This window comes from Scyliorhinus canicula, chromosome 6, assembly GCF_902713615.1.
Source record: "Scyliorhinus canicula chromosome 6, sScyCan1.1, whole genome shotgun sequence".
NCBI classification, from domain to species: domain Eukaryota; kingdom Metazoa; phylum Chordata; class Chondrichthyes; order Carcharhiniformes; family Scyliorhinidae; genus Scyliorhinus; species Scyliorhinus canicula.
In genome coordinates, this window is record NC_052151.1 from 59,006,103 (window position 1) to 59,022,451 (window position 16,349).

Below are 16,349 nucleotides of genomic sequence, written 5' to 3' on the forward strand. Positions count from 1 at the left end.
GTCTTTACCGTTCTGCCAGGAGATCTAGGAATGGTTGCCATCTCCTGAAAAATCCCTGCACTGACCCCCTTAGGGCAAATTTCACCCTCTCCAATTTAATAAACCCCGCCATATTGTTGACCCAGGCCTCCACGCTTGGGGGCCTCGCATCCTTCCACTGAAGGAGAATCCTCCGCCGGGCTACTAGGGACGCAAAGGCCAGAACACCGGCCTCTTTCACCTCCTGCACTCCCGACTCCACTGCAACCCCAAATATTGCGAGTCCCCAGCCTGGATTGACCCTGGATCCTACCACCCTCGATACCGTCTTTGCTACACCCTTCCAAAATTCCCCCAGCACTGGACATGCCCAGAACATGTGGACATGGTTTGCTGGCCTCCCTGAGCACCTAATACACCTGTCCCGGGTCCCAGAAAAACGGCTCATCCTTGTCCCGGTCATATGAGCCTTATGCAGCACCTTAAACTGTATACGGCTAAGCCTCGCACACGAAGAGGAGGAGTTCACCCTTTCTAGGGCATCCGCCCACATCCCCTCCTCAATCTCCTCACCCAGCTCCTCCTCCCATTTATCTTTCAGCTCCTCCAGCGAGGCCTCGTCTACCTCCTGCATCACCTGGTACACTTCCGAGATCCTCCCCTCTCCAACCCATACCCCCGAGAGCACCCTTTCCTAAACCCCACGCGGCAGCAGCAGAGGGAACCCTGCCACCTACCGCTTGACAAACGCCCTTACTTGCATGTACCTAAAGGTGTTCCCCGGTGGGAGCCCAAACTTCCCTTCTAGCTCACCTAGACTCGCAAACTTCCCATCTATGAACAGGTCCCCCAGCCTCCTGACACCTGCCCTGTGCCAACTCAGGAACCCGCCATCAATTCTCCCCAGAACAAACCGGTGGTTCCCCCGTATCGGGGACCCCATCGAGGCCCCCACCTCCCCCCTGTGCCACCTCCATTGCCCCCAAATCTTGATGGTAGCTGCCACCACCGTGCTCGTGGTATACTTCATCGGAGGGAGCGGCAGCGGCGCCGTTGCCAGCGCTTCCAGGCTCGTGCCCACACAGGATGCCATCTCCATCCTCTTCCATGCTGCCCCCTCCCCGTCCATTACCCATTTACGCACCATTGCTGTGTTGGCAGCCCAATAATACCCACAGAGGTTGGGCAGCGCCAGCCCCCCCCCCCCCCCCCAATCCCTGCCCCGCTCCAAGAACACCCGTCTCACCCTTGGAGTCCCGTGTGCCCACACAAACCCCGTAATGCTCCTGTTAACCCGCCTGAAAAAGGCCTTCGGGATAAGGATGGGGAGGCACTGGAACAGGAACAGAAACCTCGGGTGCACCGTCATCTTGACTGACTGCACCCTACCCACCAAAGTCAGCGGCAGCATGTCCCACCTCTTAAACTCCTCTTCCATTTGCTCCACCAGCCTTGTGAGGTTTAGCTTATGCAAGGCCCCCCAGCTCCTGGCCACCTGAACCCCCAAGTACCTGAAGCTCCTCTCCGCCCTTTTCTTTAAAACCATTATTAAGACTCAGGAAGCCAAGCGATAAGATGAACTTTTGTTTAATCAAGGTGCAAAATGTCTGCCTATGACAGCAAAGAATTTACCCAGTGCTGTCCTGTTGGGACAACCAAAATGCCAGTCCCTGTCAGGCCAGCCAGGGTAGACAATGGCATAGTGGCATTGTCGCTGCTAACGGCTCCCCAGGAAAATACACGGACAGTCGGTGGTTGTGGCTGCACTGATATGGAGACAATTTTGGCTGCATTTTAAGCTAGGGGTGTTGTTGAAACTGACGACGATCTGTACAAATCACCAGTTTGAACCAGCTAGATTAGATGCTTGGTTCCGGGATTGGGAGAACAATGAGGTGGTAGGAATCAGGGATTTGTTTCTGGAGGGGCGGTTGGTGAGTTTGGAGGAATTTTAAAAATAAATAAATTTAGAATACCCAATTATTTTTTTTCTCCAATGAAGCGGCAATTTAGCATGGCCAATTCACCTACGCAGTCAAGGGGAGAATGTGCAAACTCCACATGAACAGTGACCCGGGGCCGGGATCTTTCCCGGCTCCTCGGCGCCGTGAGGCAGCAGTGCTATCCACTGTGTCACCGTGCTGCCCCAAGAGTTTGGAGGAGTTTGGAGAATTTAGGGAACCCACACTCAGGAACTTTCTGGTACACGCAGTGCGGTCTTTCCAAAGTTTCCAGTGATGCTGCCCTCCCGCTGTTAGGGTCCAGTAGGTGGTGGGTAGGGAGGAGGGGGTACCTTGGGGATCTATGGGAGGATTCTGGAGGAGGATATGGTATCACTGGAGGGGGTTATGGCCAATTGGGAGGAGGAGTTTGGAATGGCACTGGAGGAGGTGGTGTGTAAAGTACTGTGCAGGGTGAAGGCCACAACTTTGTGTGCGAGCCTGGGGTTAATATAATTAAAGGTAGCGCTAGGGCACATCTAACAAGGTTGAGGATGAGTTGATTGTTTGCGGAAGTGGAGGACAATTGTTGAGTGGTCACCATCAGCTGGGGGGGGGGGGGGGAGGGAGGATTGTGGGTGGTTGGGGTATGGGGAGGGGTTGCTTTCTCTTTGTACTATTTTTTGTTTGGGGTGGTGTGTGTTTTTGTTAAAATGTTAAAAACTTAATTAAAATATTTTAAAAAATGAATAAAGCAGCCCATTTGATTGGCACCCCTTCCACAAACATTCATTCCCTTCACCACCGACACACAGTAGCAGCCATCTGTACCATCTACAAGATGCACTGCAGGAACTCACCAAGGCTCCTTAGGCAGCACCTTCCAAATCCACGATCACTACCATCTAGAAGGACAAGGGCGGGCAACAGGTACATTGGAACACCACCTCTTGGAATTCCTCCTCTAAGTCACTCACCATCCCGACTTGGAAATATATCGCCATTGCTGGGTCAAAATCTTGGAGCTCCTTCCCTTGTAGCACAGTGGGTGTACCTACACCACATAAACTGCAACGGTTGGAGAAAGAAGCTCACCACCACCTACTCAAGGGCAATTAGGGATGGGCAACAAAATGCCAGAGACGCTTATATCCCATAAAAATGAATTTTAAAAAGTATTGGTGACCATAAGAGCAAGGGGGGTGGGGAGGGGCACTGGTCGCCATTGGGGGGGGGGGGGGGGGGCAATGGGATGATGCTGGGGTCTATAAGAGCAAAGAGTAGTATAGTCATTGTTGTACTGTGGGGAATAAAATAGTGATACTGTATTGAGAATACAATTACTACTTAACACCTGAACACAGTTTTTCAATTGCACCGGTCTCCTGCTTTTACTTTAGTGACAATAATATGTTATTGGGTGACAGGACACTGGGTTCGTGGCCAAAATGACCCTGAGCAGCTCGGGCTCAGGCACGAGCAGCCTGGGAGGCGGGTGGTTGAGCAAATGACTTTGTGAAAGGCTGCTCTTTAACCCAATAGCAGCAAGTGCCTAGTCTCCAGCCTGTGGAGTGAATGAATGAAAGAAATGAGGCTCATCTCCTCGGATAGGTAACATGGCGGAGCGACAGGGAGCTCTCCTTCCCCGGACTCTGTGCCTGACGATTGTTACTGGCGACCAGACAATTCGGATTTACTCGGGGAGGTGTTCCTTTTCTTTCGAGTAATTGGCCGCAGTGCTAAACTCTTGTCGCTGATGGGCAGCGGGTTGGCGGGGGAGTAGTTGGAAGAAAGAGGAAAATGAGCTGGGACAGCAGAGCAACAGGTAAAGGTGGTCAGTGCAAAGAGTGAAGCCAGCAGATGTGAAGATCAAAGCGGCGCGATGTTTTAATTCCGCTTTTTAAAATGACAGGATTATTTTTTTCACAATGAAGGAAGTGTTTGCTCTCTCTGGCCGGGTGCTCGCACACCAGCCTCGCTGTGTGACCGCGGACGCCAGCTTCACTTACTTTCCACAGAGCTCCCCGTTACTATTTTAACCCCCCCCCCCCCCCCCCCCCCCCCCCCCCCCCCCCTCCTCCTCCTCCTCCTCCTCCTCATTTTTAAAACCCTTTTAGTCTGGGTTTTTTTGTGTGCGTGTTTTTAAGTTTGGGCTGGATGTTAACTTGGAAAGCCAGCTGTTAAAACGCACGATTGGGCATTCCTCATGAGTGTATCCAGACTGGAGGATGTATTGTAGAAAACGTGGCAAAGGCAACATTTGAAGAGATACACCACGCAAATTTCTTTCAATGGAGGGGAAGAGTTGCTCGTTCGTTTTCACCACAAGTATTTGATTGATGGGTCTTTGTGTGTTTTACAAATCACCACGATTTCCCAGGTATTTTGACGTGATAATAGCACTGCATTAAAAGTTAGATTTTGATGGCAATGCCTTGAATATGCTTAATACTTTAATAAAAGCTATTGGAGGCAATTAACGCACCAAAACAAATGGTTCTATGTCTCTCTGGATAGTGCTTCCATCCTATATCAATAAGGAGATCCTACACTTTAAAAGCAAAAGTAATTTGTTAGGTTTATTTGAAGTGAAAACAAATGCATCGGAGGCATTTGATGGCCTTAAGTGGCCTTACTTGCAAATGTTGTATATTTCCAGCAACGCCTGTTTGCATGTTTTCTACTCCTTTAAACTTTGTTTTATTCATGATGTGGTGTTGGGCAGGTTGGGTCGATGTGGACTGCACTTGACACAGTGTAGCGAGAGACAGACTTCCAACACTTGATAAGATCCAACACGATTTTATTTAACGTCTTAACTACCATACATGTTTAACTGTGGGTTGACACTATGCTGACTTGACTGGAGACCTAGTACCAGCCTGACCAGACTTACTAGCTACCACATGGTGTTTGCACTGGCTAGCTCACCAGCTCTGACTGTCTCAGAGGCTTGGTCCCAAGAGAGCAGGAAAACTGGTGCCCTCTGGCTTTATAGTGGTCGTGTCCTGTCTGGTGATTGGCTGCTCTGTTCTGTGTGCTTACTGGTCATCCTGCGTGTCAATCACTGCCTGTCTGCACTCCATTATATACATAGATTTTTATTATGACATCTCCCCTTTTTTTTTAGATAATAAATATTAAGGTGTGTGTGCATGGGGGTGTGTATGTGCGTAACTATATACAGAATGTGTTAAAATGAACTATTATACATAGGAAGGTATCGCTAGTGCAGATATAAGGCAGATGAAACGGCAAAATCATATTTACAGAGGTCAAAACGGTGAGGTAACAAGATGTACAAAAGCTCAGTCTATAAATTCAGTCTCTGTGGCGGGCGACAAATTCTGGTTGATTGCAGCAAGGGTGGATCAGGGGCCGCCTGCACTTGGATAGGCGGGAGCACCGCCAATGCGGTGGTCGCAGGGGTCGGCAGGATTGCTGGTAGATCAGTGGAAGAATACTTGGTCTGACGCGGATGGTGTCGAGATCGGATTTCGAGATGAGGTTCGCCGATTTGCCAGTGTCCAGTTTGAACCAGATGCGAGCCTTGTTGACTGAGGACAGCACACCACTCGTCATCGGGTTCCACGCTGAGGATCGGGAGGTGCTTCACTATCTTGGAGAAAGGCAGCGCATGCTTCGTAATGATGCCCACTTGGTATGGGGATTTGAGGCACTCAGCATCAGGATCTGTTGGGCTGTCAGAGTCGGAATCTGGCATGCATTGCTGTATTGAACGGACGCTTCTGCGCTGTGGCTGGGTTCGCTGGCTGCTGGGCAGTGGAGCAGATCTGCAAAGGGCTGCATAGTGGCCAAGCTTGCCACACTGTGGACACTGTCGTGATTTTGCCGGACATTGCCACTTTAACTGGGAGGAGCCACAGTTTGGGCGATAGCCTGCACTGCCTCGTGGGAGGCTAGCTTTGCAGTTTCTGCCGCCCTGATGTGGGAGTACCGATTGTTAGCATGTTTGTGGAGAATGCACGTTTCGATGGTGAGGGTGAGGGTGAGCTGCTTGACTTTCAGGAGCTGCTGCGAAGGGAATCGGAATGGACCCCGAAAACAATCTGATCCCGGATCATGGGATCAGTTGTCGAGTCTTAGTTACATGACTGCGCGAGGATACGGAGATGGGTCAAAAAGGATTGAAAAGGTTCATCCTTCCCCTGAAGCCTCTGCTGGAAAACGTACCGTTCAAAGCTCTCATTCACCTCAATGTCGCAGTGGCTGGCGAACTTCAGCAGGACTGTTTTAAATTTCAATTGTCTTCGCCTTCAGCGAATGTCAGGGAGTTGTAGATGTGGATGGCGTGGTCCCCGGCAGTGGAAAGGAATAGTGCGATCTTCCTGGCATCTGATGCGGCCTCAAGGTCGGTGGCTTCGAGATAGAGTTGGAACTTTTGTTTGAAGGTCTTCCAATTTGCACCGAGGTTGCCGGCGATGTGGAGCTGCGGAGGAGGGCGGACGTTTTCCATGTCACCGGATGGCTGTTTGCTGGTCAACGCTGATTCACTCAAGGTAGGTCTGTCAAATTGCAGTATCACTCTCTGGTACCGTGATGTGTTGGGCAGGCTGGGTCGACGTGGACTGCACTTGATGCAGTGTAGTGAGAGACAGACTTCCAATACTTGATAAGATGCAACATGATTTTATTTAACGTCTGAACTACTATACGTGTTCAACTGTGGGTTGACACTATACTGACTTGACTGGTGACCTAGAACTAGCCTGACCAGACTTACTAGCTACCGCATGGTGTTTGCACTGGCTAGCTCACGAACTCTGACTGTCTCAGTGGCTGGGTCCCGAGAGAGCGGGAAACCTAGTGCCCTCTGGCTTTATAGTGGTAGTGTCCTGTCCGGTGATTGGCTGCTCTGTTCTGTGTGGTTACTGGTCATCCTGTGTGTCAATCACTGCCTGTCTGCCCTCCATTATATACATAGATGTATATTATGACAATTCATTCTAGAGATGTGGGCTTCATTGGCTAGGGCAGAATTCATTGCCCGTCCCTAATTGCGCTTGAGAAGGAGGTAGTGAGCTATTTTCTTGAATCTCTGCAATCCATGTAATGTAGGTACACCCACCGTACTGCTAGGGAGAAGGTTCTCTGATTTTAACCCATCTGGAAGGAAGGAAAAGTCAGGATGGTGAGTGGCTTGGAGGGGAACTTCCAGGTGCATGTTTTCCCATGTATTGGTTGCCCTTGTCCTTCCAGATGGTAGTGATCATGGTTTGGAAGGTGCTGCCTAAGAAACCTTGGAGAGTTCCTGTATTTTATCTTGTTGATGGTGCACATTGCTGCGACTGTGCTTCGGTGGTGGAGGAAGTGAATGTTGTGGATGGGTGGCAGAACAGTGGTGCAGTGGCTAGCACTGCTGCCTGATGGCGCCGAGGACCCGGGTCCAATCCTGGCCCTGGGTCACTGTCCATGCGGAGTTTGCACATTCTCCCCATGTCTGCGTGGATCGCACCCCACAGCCAAAAAAAGATGTGCAGGATAGGTCGATTGGCCAGGCTAAATTGTCCCTTAATTGGAACAAATGAATTGGGTACTCTAAATTTATTTTGTAAAATGTGGAGTCAGGAGGTGAGTTATTCTCCAAGGTAACTAGCCTCTAACCTGCTCTTGTAGCTGCAGTATTTAATGGCTGGTCCAGTTCAGTTTCTGGTCAATGGTAAGCCCCAGGATGTTGACAATGGGGGTTTGGCGATGGTAATGCCAGTGAATCTCACCCCAAACCTGGATATTGTCCATGTCTTGCTGCATTTGGATATAGGCTGCTTCAATACTGGAGGAGTTGCGAATGGTGCTGAACATTGTGCAAACATCAGCGAACATCCCCTCTTCTGACCTTATGATGGAAGGAAGATCATTGCCGAAGCAACTAAGATAGTTGGGCCTACAACACTACCCTGAAGAAACCGTGCAATGATGTCCTGGATTGATCACAAACAATCACAGGCATCTTCCTTTGTGCCAGGTATGACTCCCAACAAGTGGAGAGTTTTCCCTTGCTTTCTATTGACTCCAGTTTTGCTTGGATTCCTTGATGCCGCACTTGGTCAACTGCTACTTAATGTTAAGAGTTTGGTTCTTTTCTGTATGGTTGAACCAAGGCTGTAATGAGGTCAGAAGCTGAGTGACCCTGGTGGAACACAAATGAGTGTCAGTGAGTAAGTTGTTGCTAAGCAATTGCCGGCTGATACTGGTAATGGCACCTTCCATCAGGGGATTTCTGGTGGTGACATAATGGTGGATGTCGCAAATTTTGGACTTTTATGCCCGGTCTCAGGATACGTTTTGGATGAGCTGCTGTGGGAAGTCATAAGGAGTTGGAGAATGTCGAAGTCACAGAAGAAAGGTCTTGGAAAGAAAAGGGTGAGCGACTCCGCCGGCGAGTGTTGCTGTGAGTCCAGCAGGAGGGAAGATGGCGCGGGTGGGTCATCGGGTAGGGCTGTTCCCATCACGGTCAAAACTCTGACCGAGGTGGTGTGGCGGAGTTTGAAAGGCTGTTTGCCAAACCTTTGGAGATGCTTTGAAGGCTTTGCTTAAAGAGTGGGCGAAGGAGGCGATTGTCCCGATTAAAGATGGCATTGATGAAGTCGTCGGTTGAGGGGCGGGAGAAAGGAAAGAAGCTGAAGGGTGTGGAGGAGGCATTGGCGCAACACAGCAACTAGTTCACCTCGATGGGTGAGGAGCTGTGGAGGGTGGCGGAGGTCAATAAAGAGCTCCGAGCCGAGGTGAAGGGTCGGAGAACAGGTTGAGGAGGCAAAATTTGAGGATTGTGTGTCTGCCTGAGCGGCTGGGGTGGAGGGCCCGAGGCTCACTGAGTACTTTGTTTGTCAAGTTGATGGGATGGTGGAAGAGCCCTCCATCTATGAGTTGGACAGGGTGCATCGGTTGCTCAGGCTGAAGCTGAAAGCAAATGAGCCACCAAAGGGCGGTCCTAAACTGTTTTCATAATACCATGTGAAAGAGAAGGTTATGAGCTGGGCGAAGCAGAGACGAGATGTGAAGTGGGAAGGCATTGTCATACGCATATACCAAGATCTTGACGGTGCAGTTGGCGAGAAGGTGGGCGGCCAATTGGGTGGGTAAAGGTGGCATTGTACGGAAGAGGAGTCAGGTTCGGAGTGGTCTACCCAGCGAAGCTGAGAGTGACTCTCAATTCATAGAACATAGAACATAGAACAGTACAGCACAGAACAGGCCCTTCGGCCCTCGATGTTGTGCCGAGCCATGATCACCCTACTCAAACCCAGGTATCCACCCTATACCCGTAACACAAAAACTCCCCCCCTTAACCTTACTATTAGGACACTACGGGCAATTTAGCATGGCCAATCCACCTAACCCGCACATCTTTGGACTGTGGGAGGAAACCGGAGCACCCGGAGGAAACCCACGCACACGGGGAGGACGTGCAGACCGAAGGACTTTTACTTTGAGGTGGCAGAGGCGTTCATTAAGGCTGAAGGACTGGGACTCAGATGAGAGTTGGGGTTTCGACTTGGTTGGTGGGAACAGGGAATCTTTTTTTTTCTTATTTAGTTTTTTCCTTGGATTGGGGTTTTGTCTCTGTCTGTTTAATGGGGTGGGGGGGGAGTTATTTACATGTGTTTTTGTTTTTCTTTATGGATGTGGTTCTTTGTTTCATGGTTTGGGGGGAGGTGGGGTATTGGGCATGAGGGGCTGGGTTACTGAGGAAGGGTAGGGAGGAGGGGCTTAGTTCCTGGCAGGGGTAACTGTGCTAGCAAACGACAGAGGTTGAGGGGCGACCTGATAGAGGTCTACAAAATTATGAAGGGCATAGACAGAATGGATAGTCAGGCTTTTCCCAGGGTAGAGGGGTCAATTACTAGGGGGCATAGGTTTAAGGTGCGAGGGGCAAGATTTGGAGGAGATATACGAGGCAAGTTGTTTTTACACAAGAGGGTGGTGGGTGCCTAGAACACGTTGCCGGAGGAGATGGTGGAAGCAGGGGCGATAGTGGCGTTTAAGGGACATCTTGACAAATACATGAATAGTATGGGAATAGAGGGATACGGACCCCGGAATTGTAGAAGATTTTAGTTTAGACGGGCAGCATGGTCGGCACAGGCTTGGAGCCCGAAGGGCCTGTTCCTTTGCTGTACTTTTCTTTGTTCTTTGTTCAAACAAGGGTTGGCTAGTGAACTGGAGTGTGGTGGGGGGAGGGGCTGCGGTCGGTGGTGTCTGGTAGAACAGGTCTCGTTGGACCTGGAGGTGTGAATGGTGGGGGGAGGAGATCCGTACTGGGTGAGGTGTTTTCAAGAGGAAGTGGATGGGGGATTCTGTGAGGGGGAATGGGTCGACAGTAACAAAAGGATGGGGCTGATCCGGCTGGATGTGTGGGGCTTGGGGTAATGGAGGTGAATTGGGGGTATGCGGGGGATCTGGAGCCGGGGCTCCTGCCAAAGAGGACGGAGTTGCAGGCGAGGTTCGACCGACTGTCCACGGTGAAAGGTGCTGCCGTTAAGGTTGGAGGTGTTCGTCAAGGGCAAACAACTGTCTTCGAATGTGAGGAGGCTGCTGAATGAGGTTCTTTCTCCGACGGAGGGAAGGGAGCCGGAGGTGGTGGTAGCATTTGGTGAGGAGAAGGCATTTGATCTGGTGTTGATCTGATGGAGTGGAGTTATTTGAGGCCTATGTTGGAGAAATTTGAGATTGGGCTGAAGTGTGTGGCATGGACGCAGTTGCTGTATAAGGAGCCGATGGCGAGTGTGCGCACGAATAATATGAATTCAGGGGGCGGGATGCTCTGCCTCACCACGCCACATATCTGCCTCAACCCGCTGAAGGTAGCGTACAGGGCGCACCTGGTCAAGTCAAGGATGTTCCAGCTCTTCGAGGGAGTGGAGGATGTGTGGGAGGGGCCCTGCGAACCATGTACATATGTTTTGGTCCTGCCCGTAGTTGGAAAGGTTTTGGAGGGCGGTTTCAGCATCATTTCGGGGACACTGCATGTTGAGCCCGGTCCCCTAGAAGCCATATTCAGAGTGTTGGACAGGTCGGAGTAGCATATGGGTGCTGGGGCAGATGTCTTCGCCCTTCGCCTCGCTGTTTGCTCGCAGGCGGGTCTTGTTGGGGTGGAGGTCAGCTTCTCCACCCTGTGCCTCAGCTTGGCGGGGGGACTTGCTGGAGTTATTTGCCCTGGGGAAAGTGAAATTTGCTCTAAGGAGGGTGAGTGACGGGTTCTACAATAGTTGGGATTTGTTCATTTTGCAATTTGGAGAGCTGGTTACTGTTGACCACTGAGGGAGGTGAGGGGGGAGGTATGTGGAGGTGGGGGTATAAGTGTTGGGTGGGTTTTGTGTTTGTTCTAAATTGTAAAAATATAAAATATTTGGTATAAAAATGCTTTTTTTTAAAAAAAGACACCTTCCATCACTTTGACTGATGAGGTAGTAGTTGGCCGTTTTGGATTTATCCTGATTATGTGCACAGGACATACCTGGGAAAGTTTCCACATTGCCGGGTAGATGCCAGTGCTGAGGATTGATTTGCTGCTGTTGTGTCTAAGTCAATACTGGGTGGTCTGTTTGGTTTGATCCTTGACTTTTTTAGCGGTTTAATGCAACTGAGTTGTTTTCAGAGGGCAGTTAAGAATCATTGCTGTAGACCTGAAGTCACATGTAGGCCAGACCAGATAAGTTCAGGAGAGTTCCTTCCCTAAAGGATATTAGTGACCAAGGACATTTTTACAACAAGCAATAATGGTATGATCATCATTAGACTTTTAATTCCAGATTTTATATTGAATTCAGTTGGGGTGGAAAGTGGGAGGTCCGCTAGGAAAACATTGTAGTAGTTAATTTTGGAGGTCAAAAGAGATAAGGAGCTACAGCAGCTTTTGTGTTTGAGGTACAGGCAGAAATTGGAGCAACATACAATAAAGTTGGCAATCTACATTTACTATCAACTTTTGCTAGTAGAGCATTTGACTTGGCTTATTCAGATGTCCATTACTCTGTGGTTAGGTCTGCTGCTGGTTGCAGAGATTCACATATCATTTATCTTTGATTTGGAGAGTTAAACAGCTCATTAAGATCTATTTGCTGTTGGCAGCTTGGTAAAACTGGATTATTTAATAGATAGTGGCTGCTGAATGGTAGCCAATAAAACCCAGCATTTGGCATTTCCAGTATCAGCACAAATATTAATCATCAAAAATAAAGTGTGAAATGCAGTGCTCACTTGTATGGTGTTGGCATTTCTAAACTGTAGCATTAACTGCATCTAAGAGTTTCAAAGGAGACTTTAAAAATAATCATGAAGTTGGTTGTAGAATCAAAGAGTTGTGAATATATGATGGGCATGATCACACTGCTGAGAGATCGGCGGAGTGTGGCAATGGGGGGAGGGACTTTCACGGTAATTTTATTGCAGTGTTAATGTAAGCCTACTTGTGACACTAATCAAGATTATTATAAGTGAGGTCAAGGGTCACATGGAGCATATGCATAGACCAATCCCCGAAGCAGTCAATATCTAGTCTGGTGCCTCATCAATGCAGTGCCTAGCTGAATTGTCCAGATAAGTCATTTAAAAATTTTTTTACTCAATTAAAATTGATGGCTGGCACATTCTAAATATGTCGGGTGGATAAAGCCTGACTTGTGACAATGTACCTGAACTTATATTGGTCCTTACCAAGGCAGAGGATGCTGGTAAAATGTTAGTAGAGAGGTAGTGGATGTGACAATTGATGGGAAGTATGTAATGAAAATCTGGCTACACTTAGATCCAGATGGCTTGCATCTCTGATTGTCAGATCGTTGAATAGTGGAAAAAGTGGCACCTTTATTTCAAGGAAAGGTGCAGGGATGTTCTTAGTAGCTGCGGGCCAGTCAGTGGTGGGTATGGGGGGCGATTCGAGCCCCGGGCCGGAGAATCGCCGTAACCGCGCCCCGACGCTGGTGTGTGATTATCCGAGGTACAGAGAATCGGCACCATTTGCGCTGCCGCAGTGCCGGCCGCGGGCCGCTGGAATCGGCGGGGCTGCCGATTCTCTGGGCCGAGCGGGAAATCTGCATGGACGGTTGGGGGGCGGGGTAGGGGGGGGAACGGGGCTCCTTCACCGGGGGGGGGGGGGGGGGGGGGCTCCGCAGGGGTCGGGCCCGCGATCGGGGCTTACCGATCGGCGGGCCACCCCCCCCCCCCCCCAAACCGGGCTTACTTTCTGGCGTGCCTAGTCCCTGCACATCGACGCCACCTTGAGTCGGGGCCGGCACGCTAAAGAAGACCCCTGCGCATGCGCATGTTGGCGCGTCCCAACTGCGCTCGCGCGGGTTGGTGCGGCACCTCTTGTGGGGGCCAGAATCTGTCGTACCCAGGCCAGGTTCGCGCCGTCGTGAAACGCGACGGTGTTCATGAAGGCGCGAACACTTGGGCTCCATACTGGAGAATTGCCCCCATGATTTTAGAAAAGGCTGTGTTTGCTGCGCATGCACAATTGTATGTGTAGCCGCCATCTTTATAGGGAGCACCGTGCAACAGGGAACGGCAAACGTTGCAGTGCCAGCAGCATCAAGATTTAGATTTATTGTCACGTGTACCGAGGTACAGTGAAAAGTATTGTTCTGCGTACAGTCCAGACAGATCATTCCAAACATGAAAACATGCAATGAATACACAATGTAAATACATAGATATTGGGTGAAGCATTCGGAATGTAGTGCTACAGAGTAGAGAAGATGCATAGAGAGATCAGTTCAGTCCATTGGATGGTCATTCAGGAGTCTGGTAACAGCGGGGAAGAAGCTGTTTTTGAATCTATTGGTGTGACTTGGAAGAGGTTGGAAGAGAGAATATCCCAGGTGGGAGGGGTCTTTGATTATGCTGTCTGCTTTCCCAAGTCAGTGGGAGGTGTAAATAGAGTCAATGGGTGGGAGATTTGTGTGATGGACAGTCTGTGTTCACGACTCTCTGTAGTTTCTTATGCTCTTGGGTGAAGCAGTTGCCATATCTGGCTGTGGTGCAGCCAGATAGGATGCTTTCTGTGGTGCATCTGTAAAAGTTGGTAGAGTCAATGTGGATATGCCGAATTTCCTTAGTTTCTTGAGGAAGTATAGGAGCTGTTGATAACATTTTTAACAATTCAGTCATCCACACTGGGACTAAAATACTTAGAGGGTTGTTTTTGACCGGCACATATGTGATGGGTCGAAGGGACTAAAGTGATAAAAAGGCAGGAATGGACTGATTAAATTGTTTTACTGAAAACTGATATGGACCTGATGTGCTGAATGATGTTCCTCTGTGCTATTACCACTCTATGCATATGTTTCTGTTTAGGTTTTCAAAAATTCTGGTCTCCTCCAGACTTGCCTGAAGATCGAATTTTGTATTCTGGTGTTGCTATCATCCCAGGTGAGACACAGTTGATTTTATTTCCTCTGAGTATTTTAATAATTTATTAAAGCAGTTTTGCTTGAAAGATGCAGTCGGGCATTTTTGTACATTTGATTTGTTGAAAGTTTTTCAACTTTATACTTTTTTGTTTCAACTCTGTGCTGCATGTAAAGGTGTACATGTGAAATATATGGTGCTAATTTTAGGGGAAGCTGCCATGATGTCAGGTTATTGATTTAATAGCCGACTCAGTTGCTCCTGAGCTGCTTTGAGTAATACCATCTTTTGCTGACCCGGAGGATGTGCCACCAAGGCAAGATCGGATCTTCTTTGCTGCCTTGCAGAGAGAAACTGGAGTCTTGGCCTGAGACCTTCCACTGTTTGTAGCTCCAATCAGGAATTTGGGTCTGTCCCTGTTCTCTGGCAGTGAGTTTTGGTGCTTTAACAATCGGTGCTGGCCTCATGATCATATTTACTGAACATCATCAGGTGATGTTGCTGTCTGAAGTGCCACAATCACTTCAGTAAATATTGGAAGCATTGTGTCTATCTTTGCATATACAGTATTTACATCATTTTAAGGATCTCCATGCTTGACTACATCTTGTTTACCCTGTCTTTTTCAATTATCTCCTTGGCAGGCAGTTTTGATCATCAGGGATCTCCCCTTGTCGTATTCCCCAGTGCACAACATAATAAGCTGATATCTGATCTAAAGCATGATGACCTTGTTGAACTTCTCAAGTATTTTCTCCATCATCTAAGGTCAGTTCAGGTGAAATCTTCTGTAATGACTTAACAGTCATCCATTTTGAGCAGTGAAATGTACTATTTTGGATGGGCGGAATAAAGCCCATTGGAATTTGTAATCTGGTGGAGTCTCTCAGCAAACTATGTCCCAGGGGATGGGCGAACCTTGAAATAGTGGTGTAAAATGGTGGAACGAGACAGCAGTTCCTTCAGCAGCTGAGAGACCTTCCCAAAATGCATTTTTTGTTTAACAAGTATTGAATCAGTCACTACAGTCATATCTGAACTTGGCTCTGTCAAGGGTTCTGATGAATGGTGTGAAGTTTCATATATTAAGATGATGTTGGGATTCTATGATCCAGCAAGGTGCTGAAAGGGATCTTCTGGAGATTTATCAGCCTCAGTGATGTGTCTTCAAAAGAGGAACATGGGAGAAAATTGGGATGGGGAGAAGAAATTGCTTTGGCGAGCAATGATTTAGGGGCTTTTGTTAAATCAGGAGTTAAATTTCACCAAAATGAATTTGTTTCAGTCTGCAAAAATGTAACATTTCTGGAGGAATAGATAAACCGGGTCCAAACATAATATGAAACCTGGGCTGTAGGAGCAGGACTTAGCATTGTTGCCTCATAGTGCCAGGGTCCCATGTTCGATTCCCGGCCTGGGTCACTGTCCTGTATGAGTCTGCACGTTCTCCCAGTATCTGTGTGGGTTTCTTCCGAGTGCTGCGGTTTCCTCCCACAAGTCCCGAAAGACGTGCTGTTAGGTGAAATGGACATTCTGAATTCACCCTCTGTGTACCCGAACAGGCCCCGGAATGTGGTGACTAGGGGCTTTCCACAGTAACTTCGTGCAGTGTTAATGTAAGCCTACGTGTGACAATTAAGATTATTATTACTACAGGAGTCTTGAGGACAGAATAAGCACGGTAGCATTGTGGATAGCACAATCGCTTCAAAGCTCCAGGGTCCCAGGTTCGATTCCGGCATGGGTCACTGTCTGTGTGGAGTCTGCACATCCTCCCCGTGTGTGCGTGGGTTTCCTCCGGGTGCTCCGGTTTCCTCCCACGGTCCAAAGATGTGCACGTTAGGTGGATTGGCCATGATAAATTGCCCTTAGTGTCCAAAATTGCCCTTAGTGTTGGGTGAGATTACTGGGTTAGGGCGATAGGGTGGAGGTGTTAACCTTGGGTAGGGTGCTCTTTCCAGGAGCCGGTGCAGACTCGATGGGCCGAATGGCCTCCTTCTGCACTGTAAATTCTATGTTCTATGTATGTTCTAAGAGTGGTAGGCAAATAAATCT

The 16,349-nt window shown here is 48.9% G+C and overlaps 1 protein-coding gene across 1 annotated transcript in view; it reads left to right on the forward strand.

Annotated features, from left to right (window-relative positions):
- Window positions 1-3,464: 3,464 nt before the first annotated feature.
- Window positions 3,465-16,349, forward strand: part of LOC119967165 — a 157,311-nt gene continuing 144,426 nt past the window's right edge. The window contains exons 1-3 of the mRNA XM_038799328.1: window positions 3,465-3,744; window positions 14,241-14,315; window positions 14,939-15,062. Coding sequence (XP_038655256.1) covers window positions 3,720-3,744; window positions 14,241-14,315; window positions 14,939-15,062 — 224 coding nt within the window. The 5' untranslated portion in view covers window positions 3,465-3,719. The remainder of the gene's footprint in view (window positions 3,745-14,240; window positions 14,316-14,938; window positions 15,063-16,349) is intronic.